This window comes from Galeopterus variegatus, unplaced genomic scaffold (genome assembly GCF_000696425.1).
Source record: "Galeopterus variegatus unplaced genomic scaffold, G_variegatus-3.0.2 Scaffold1873, whole genome shotgun sequence".
In the NCBI taxonomy this organism is placed as follows: Eukaryota; Metazoa; Chordata; class Mammalia; order Dermoptera; family Cynocephalidae; genus Galeopterus; species Galeopterus variegatus.
Window position 1 is genome coordinate 149,816 of NW_007727984.1, and position 7,795 is coordinate 157,610.

The following is a 7,795-nucleotide window of genomic DNA, read 5'->3' on the forward strand; positions in this document are numbered from 1 at the left end:
TGTCCAATTGTCAGGGTCTTGCAGGGAATGGAGATCTGGGACTAATCCTGCTCTTTTTCCCTTGGACAGACTAGTCTGGGCTTCGGGATTCTACTGCCTTAGACTTCCTTAGCCCTTAGGCCCCTGGTTTCGGCTGGAGCGTGCATGCATGTGTGTGTTAGGGGTGTTATCGCTGGGCGCACCCGGCGAGGACCCCTATCCCATCCTCTACGGCGTGGATATCACTGCAGCGCTTTCTTGCTCCGCCCCCACCCCTGCAGGCCCCGCCCTTGGCCTGAATATTTAAAGAAGAATGTCCCGCTGGGGGCGTGCTTAGGGAATAGAGATCGTCTGATAAGGGGATACTCTGACGGAAACACTGTCACAGTAGTACGCAGGTGGAGGCCCTGAGACAAGCACTTCGCGCCCTGAAATTCTGTTTCAAGAGCCGTCTCCATTCACTTTCTCTTCTGATAATGTTTGTCCCTCGCGAGGCACCGTTGGGTCGATCAGGAGGCGTGGCTAGGGGCGGGAAGTGGGGCTGGAACCGGGCAGCGGAGCTGGGGCTGCCGCTGTCATGGACGCCTGGGTCCGCTTCAGTGCTCAGAGCCAGGCCCGGGAGCGGCTGTGTAGGTGCGGCCCGAATAGGAGTGGGGGGACGGGCGGGCAAAGGAAGACTCTCGTGAGGCGAGGTCAGTTCAGGCTACGGGGGTCAAAAAGGGTCAACTCCGGCTACGGGGGCCCGGACGGACCGCGAGGAGCAGATTTGAGCCAGCAGTGAGATGATTTTTCTCTACTCACGGGAAAGCTGAGGAAACTGAGGCACGAGTGGGCCACGGGTGAGGCCGCTCAGGGTTGCCGTGTCCACATAAGACCAACAGTTTCCTCACTGGGCGGTGGTGGAATGAGGAGAGTTCGCCCAGTGGTGGACAGGACCCAGTCTCTGTCCCCAGAACTGGGGAGGCGCTCCCAGTTTCCGTGTCCCCTCACCCTGATGTCACCCGGGAACTGCTCTGTCTCCGCTCTATCTTTTGGTCTTGATTCAGCTCGAGGGCCTTGAAATCTCCTGGTTCACCTACTCTGAGGAATAATCTGCCACCCAACTATTCCTCTCTCCCTCATATACTGTATTTTGCACATGGTCACACTGATGTGCTTGTGATGGACCCCTGCTGCTTTCACTGGCCCCTTCAGGCCTCATCATTGTCAAATCTCATATTTTCTCAACTCTGAATAGGGCTCTCCACCCCCTTTTAGGCTCCTTTTTATCCTGCAGGAGAAACGGTGAGATATGGGCAAGAAGTGAAGGAAAGGGAATGGTCTCAATCTGGGAAAAGAGGAAGTCCATCCTTGCCTTTTGGAGGACGTTTTTGAGGAGGAGGTTAGGGAGATCGCAACCTTATCTTGCCTGTCCTCTCCTCCAGGGCTGCCCAGTATGCGTGCTCCCTTCTTGGCTATGCACTGCAGAGACATGGGGCCAGTCCTGAGTTACAGAAACAGATTCGACAACTGGAAGGTCATCTGAGCCTTGGGAGAAAGCGTAAGTAACTGTGCCTTTCTTTTTATCACCCCCATCCTTCCATCCCCAGCTATTTTCCTTTAATCCCTCCTTCCTGTTTTTACCTGCTCTTCTAGTTCTTCTCCCTCATTTGGGTCTGCACTTATATTCTGCATGCCTCCAACTGGAATAAGAGCAGGGGTAAGGAAGTTATTGAGGATGGGAGAAAATGGGACAAGTTTGAAAAAACTAAACTGGGACAAAAATTAATTAAAATTTGAAGTGAAAAAGAATGAACTGTTTCTGCTCTTTTTTTTTTTATCGTTTGTTACTATCACTTGCTTGACTTTCACTCTCTTGCTTTCTCTCTTGTTCTGTGTGTTGCTCTCTGGCTGCCTTTCTACTTCCAAATCCTTGCCTTGTCTTGCTAATCTCCACAAGTTCTACGCCTGGGTAACTCAGCAGATGCCCTTGAGTCAGCCAAAAGAACTGTGCACCTATCAGATGTTGTCCTGAGATTCTGCATCACTGTTAGTCACCTCAATCGAGCCTTATACTTCGCCTGTGACAATGTCCTGTGGGCTGGAAAGTCTGGACTAGCTCCCCGTGTGGATCAGGAGAAGTGGGTCCAGCGTTCATTCAGGTTTGATATCCTTTTATCCTACAAGAGCATTTGTAGCAACATATTGCATAGGTTGCCTTTCATGAGAGAAAGATCTTCTCTCAGGATCTTCCCAGAGTATATCCATCTTAATCAATCGCTGGGCTTCTAATCTTCATTTAGATCTTAAACTATCAGAGAATAATGAATGGGGACAGATGGATGACAGATGCTCTTTCATGATGAATGACTAAAATTGGGCAAGATAAGATAATATATTGCTTTAAATCTGCTTCTGTCTGTACCAGAGGTTATGCTGCACTCATTACCTGCTCATTCATTCATTCCAAAAATATGTAGGTGCTTACTGTGGGCCAGGGAATAATGCACAGAGCCAAACAGATATGTTGCCTCCTCCCATGAAGCTTCCAGTCCAGCAGAGAAGTCAGATATTAAAACAAATAGCCACTCAGATATATTTGTAGAAAGTACAGGGTATCATGAAAGAATATAACCAGGGGAGCTAATTTAGACTGAAAGGTAAGTGAAGAACTCTTGGGGAAAGTAATATTTTAGTTCACACCTGAAGCCTGAGTAAGAATTAGACAAAGCAAACAGTAACAGAAAAGACCTTTCCAAACAGAAAATAGCACATTTTAAGGCTTTGAACCAACAAAGACTTCAGGGAATTGGAGAAATAGAAAGAAAGCATGATGGACAGTATTGAATAAAAGGCCTAAGTTCAAATTTGAGAGAAAGGTAGGGGCCAGATTGTTCATACAGGGTGTTTTAGGCAGTGTTAAAAAGGTTTTATTTGTTCTGTTTCAATTTTTTCCTAAATACAATGGGACATTATTGAAGGGTTCTAAACAGGGATGTGATGTGATTCAAACTGTGTTTAAAGAACATCTCTCTTGCTGCGATGTGGAAAATGGATTGCAGTGGGGCGGGAAAGGATGGATTGCCTAATATGGGCAAGAGATAATGTTGGCTTGGACTAAGGAGGTGGCTGACAATGAAGGTGGAGAGAAATATTATTTGGGAGTAAAATTCTCTATATACATATCATCTGTATTTGTTTTTTGTTTCCCTATGATTATCTTGTTCTTTTTTTATTGTGGCTGACAATGAAGGTGGAGAGAAATATTATTTGGGAGTAAAATTCTGTATATACATATCATCTGTATTTGTTTTTTGTTTCCCTATGATTATCTTGTTCTTTTTTTATTAGCATTTTTCCATCTCCATTTCTCCCTTGTTTTTCTCTTCATCTTTCTCAGTGATTTACAACTATAACTTGGTTTATGATGTATGAGGAGTAGAGACAGAAGCATGGCTGGAGTGGTATGGAAAAGCAACTCCCTAGAAGAGTCTGTATCCTATATTTATTCATTTCATCCAACAAATATTTATTGAGCTCTTAGAATGTGCCAGACAGTGGTCTAGATACAGGGATACAGTGGTTAAAGACAAACAGCGTCTCTGCTTTTATGGAACTGACATTGTAATGGGAGGAGACAAACATAAGTAAACAATAAATAAGAAAAACTTATAGTGATAAGTGCTATGCAGGAAATTAAAGGAGGGTTATGTGGCAGAAAGAAATTGACTCACTGCTTTAGATTGGGGGGTTGGGGAAGGCCTCTCTGAAGAGGTGATATTTAAGCTTAGACCTGAAGTGCAGGGAAGAGCCGGCCATGTGAAGATTTTGGAGGGAAAATATTCCAGGTCGAGGGACTAGGTAGTACATAGGTTCTAAGGCAGGAACAAGTTTGATAGGATCAAAATACAGTATAGAAAGAAACTAACATGGTTGGAAGATAATGATTGAGGGAAAGAATGGTACAAGATAAAATTAGAGAGGCAGGTGCCAGATGCTGTTGAGTCTGTAAGCCTAAATTATCTAGATTTTATTCTAAATGTGATAGGAAAGAAACCATAGAGAATTTTAAGTAGGGGAGTAATGATGTGGTTTATGTTTATGCCAGCTACTATATGAAATTAAATTGTTGGGGGTGGGGGCAAGAATGGCCGTAGAAAGACCAGTTAAAAGACTAAAGCAGGGGCCGGCCCGTGGCTCACTCGGGAGAGTGTGGTGCTGATAACACCAAGGCCACGGGTTCAGATCCCATATAGGGATGGCTGGTTGCTCACTGGGTGAGCGTGGTGCTGACAACACCAAGTCAAGGGTTGAGATCCCCTTACCGGTCATCTTTTTAAAAAAAAGACTAAAGCAGTAGGCTAGGCAAGAGATGATAGTGGCTTAACTGTGGTGGTGGAATGTAATAGAGAGATGTGATTGGATTCAGGATATATTTTGGAGGTAGAACAATCTATTGAGTACAGATCACCATTGTCAGAATGGATTTAAAGTAGAAGACATAGGTTTTTTACTTAAGGAATTTGTAATCTAACACATTTGGCAGTTACTTAATTCCTCTGGGCCTCAGTTTTGTTTTTTTGTTTTTGTTTTTTGTGGCTGGCTGGTACGGGGATCTGAACCCACGACCTCAGTGTTATAAGGCTATGCTCTAACCAACTGAACTAACAGGACAGCCCCTTGTTTTGTTTCTTAAGAAGGATTGGATTTAGATGATTATAATGTGTCTGAGTCTCTCAAACAACTGAAACTTGTTCTTTCAAAATAAGTTTGCATTGGGCCGACCCGTGGCTCACTCGGTAGAGTGCGGTGCTGATAACACCAAGGCCGCGGGTTCACTGAAACTTGTTCTTTCAAAATAAGTTTGCATTGGGCTGACCCGTGGCTCACTCGGTAGAGTGCGGTGCTGATAACACCAAGGCCGCAGGTTCGGATCCTATATAGGGATGGCTGGTTAGCTCACTGGGTGAGCGTGGTGCTGACAACACCAAGCCAAGGGTTGAGATCCCCCGGTCATCTTTTAAAAAAAATAAAAATAAAAATAAATAAGTTTGCATTATTATTGGGCAAGTTGAATGTGTGTATGTACTAAGGGGTTGCCAAGTGGAAAAGTGAAATTTGAGGTTGATTTTGGAAGATTCATGATGCTTATGAATTTTAAGCCATGATCTTAAGGTATATATAAACACATATTAGTTTCAGAAAGGTGGAAGGACTTTTTTCCCCCCCATTTTTACTGTGGTATAATCGACAAATAGAAATTGTATATACTTAAGGTGTATGGCTTGATGATTTATATGCACATGTGAAATGATCACCACAATAAAGCTAGTTAACATATCCATCACCTCACATAGTTACCTTTTTTTTATGGTGAAAATACTGAAGATCTACTCTCTCAGCAAATTTCAAGTATACAGTACAGTATTGGTAATGATAGTTACCATGCTGTACATTAGATCTCCAGACCTTATTCATCTTACATAACTGAAACTTTCTATCACTTGATTAGAGCATAATGCTAATAACACCAAGGCCAAGAGTTTGGACCCATATTGGCCAGCTGCCAAAACAAAAACAAACAAAAAAAGAAACTTTCTTTCACCCTCCAGCTCCTGGCAACCACCATTCTATTCTGTGCTTCTATGAGTTAGATTATTTTAGATTCCACATATAAGTGAGATCATGCAGTATTTGTCTTTCTGTGTCTTATTTCACTTAGCATAATATTCTCAAGGGAGGACATTTCTAATATCGGATAATAGCATTCACTTCTGGTATTCTAATTTGTAATCCTTTTGCACTAAGAGAAAATAATGTTAAAGTGTTATGTTGGATATGTTAGTAGGTATACATGCCCTTACTGACTGTTCTGCCCTGTGTATCTCAGGTACTATCTGTTTTCCCTTATCATGAATTTGAGTCGTGATGCTTACGAGATTCGTCTGTTGATGGAACAAGAGTCTTCAGCTTGTAGCCGGCGACTGAAGGGTTCTGGAGGAGGAGTCCCAGGAGGAATTGAAACTGGAGGGCCTGGGGGACCAGGGACTCCAGGAGGAGGCCTACCCCAACTGGCTGTGAAGCTTCGGCTCCAAGTTCTGCTCCTGGTTCGAGTCCTTCGAGGTCATCCTCCCCTTCTGTTGGATGTTGTCAGAAATGCCTGTGATCTCTTCATTCCACTGGACAAACTAGGCCTCTGGCGCTGTGGCCCTGGAATTGTAGGGCTTTGTGGCCTTGTGTCCTCTATCCTGTCTATTCTCACTCTAATCTGTCCCTGGCTACGACTCAAGCCCTGACATTCTGGTACAGTATAAGGAGGGGACCTGAACTGGTGAGATGGAATCTTAGATCGTTCCCCATGTACCAGCCTTATTCTAATTGTACTTCTTGGTGAAAGGTAAAATCCAGAGATTTAGAGGTTGAGGGAGGAGCTTTGAGGAAGATGAGGTGAAGAAAGGTGACTTGTGAACCAATGGGATGATTTTGATACCCAGATTTGTCTGAGCTTGTGTTCTTTTCCTCTTTCCTTGTCTGTGTCTCTCTTAGCTCTTTTTACTTGGTCTCTCTGAAGTCTATTTAAGATTCTGTCTCTATGCAGCTCTCTTTTCACCTTCTCAGTCCCCTGTCCAGGAATTTAATCAGCAGAATTACTTTTTGTTAAGGGAAGTATAAGGTTTGGTCTGTAATATCCTAACTGCCTTCTTTTTTCTCACAGACATGACTTGTGGCAGATTTTTCCTCCTTCAGACTCCAAATTATAATTTTTTTTTTTCCTTTTTGTCTTTTTTACTAACCGGTAACGGGATCACAACCCTCGGTGTCGTTTCTTTTTTCTCACAGACATGACTTGTGGCAGATTTTTCCTCCTTCAGACTCCAAATTATAATTTTTTTTTTCCTTTTTGTCTTTTTTACTAACCGGTAACAGGATCACAACCCTCAGTGTCACGCCCGTACCGGGGACCGGCAACGGGATCGCAACCCTCGGTGTTGCGCCCGCACCACGCTCAGCCAGTGAGTGGGAACCGGTCTCCACATGGGATCCAAACCCTCGGCGGGAGCACCGCCACCACACTCCCAAGCGGCGCACTCTTCAGTGCGCAACCGGGCTGGCCCCAAATTATAATTTTTAATACCTTATGTCCGCATGGACTCTTCCCTCATATCTCTGCCCCCACACTCCCAAGCGGCGCACTCTTCAGTGCGCAACCGGGCTGACCCCAAATTATAATTTTTAATACCTTATGTCCGCATGGACTCTTCCCTCATATCTCTGCCCCACAGGTTGTTTGATGCTTCTTCCTCCTCCCTCATGTCTACCTCACCAGTCTCCCTCATGATTTTGCTGTTACCCTTCCCTCTACTCATATGTTCAGATTTCTGCTTACACTTTGATTTCAGAGCTTTGTTCCCTACCCTGTTCTTACCCTTTCTTTGCCTATATAGAATGATGCTGTGTCTAGCATCTTGCTGTAAATACTGTACAGTGATTCTGTGTAAATAGCTGTGGCCTGTGCCCACAATGGAAAGCAAGCCTTCCAGGTCAGCAAATTAAAGATCGATTTGCTCATTAACATTTGGTCTGGTCCTCATGTTTTGGTCATTTGAAGCCCCTATGCCTGTCACTATGGTTTCGGTTTTCCATGGGATTGGCCACTAGCATCATCACCCACAGATTTTTATTGAGCATCTACAGTGTGCCGGGAAAAATACTAGGTAGTGGACATACAAAAAGCTAAGAAGCTCAGGGGCTGACTAATTAGGTCACCTGGTTAGAGCACAGTGTTATAATACCAAGGTCAAGGTTCAGATCTCCGTGCAGGCCAGCTGCCCAAAAA

At 44.2% G+C, this 7,795-nt stretch overlaps 1 protein-coding gene across 3 annotated transcripts; it reads left to right on the forward strand.

Moving 5' to 3' along the window:
• The first annotated feature begins 536 nt into the window (after window positions 1-536).
• PEX11B (peroxisomal biogenesis factor 11 beta) lies at window positions 537-6,908 on the forward strand. 3 transcript variants are annotated; one of them, XR_550993.1, is made up of 5 exons: window positions 537-612; window positions 1,404-1,519; window positions 1,919-2,120; window positions 5,849-6,689; window positions 6,815-6,908. XR_550993.1 is itself a non-coding variant. In XM_008579389.1 (4 exons), exons 1-4 carry the CDS (start codon window positions 557-559, stop codon window positions 6,252-6,254), a joined length of 780 nt encoding a protein of 259 aa, XP_008577611.1. In that variant the 5' UTR covers window positions 537-556; the 3' UTR covers window positions 6,255-6,774. The 3 variants fall into 3 exon arrangements, 1 of the variants encoding a protein (XP_008577611.1); XR_550994.1 differs by having other exon boundaries at window positions 5,849-6,675; window positions 6,801-6,908; XM_008579389.1 differs by lacking the exon at window positions 6,815-6,908 and having other exon boundaries at window positions 5,849-6,774.
• Window positions 6,909-7,795: the final 887 nt, after the last annotated feature.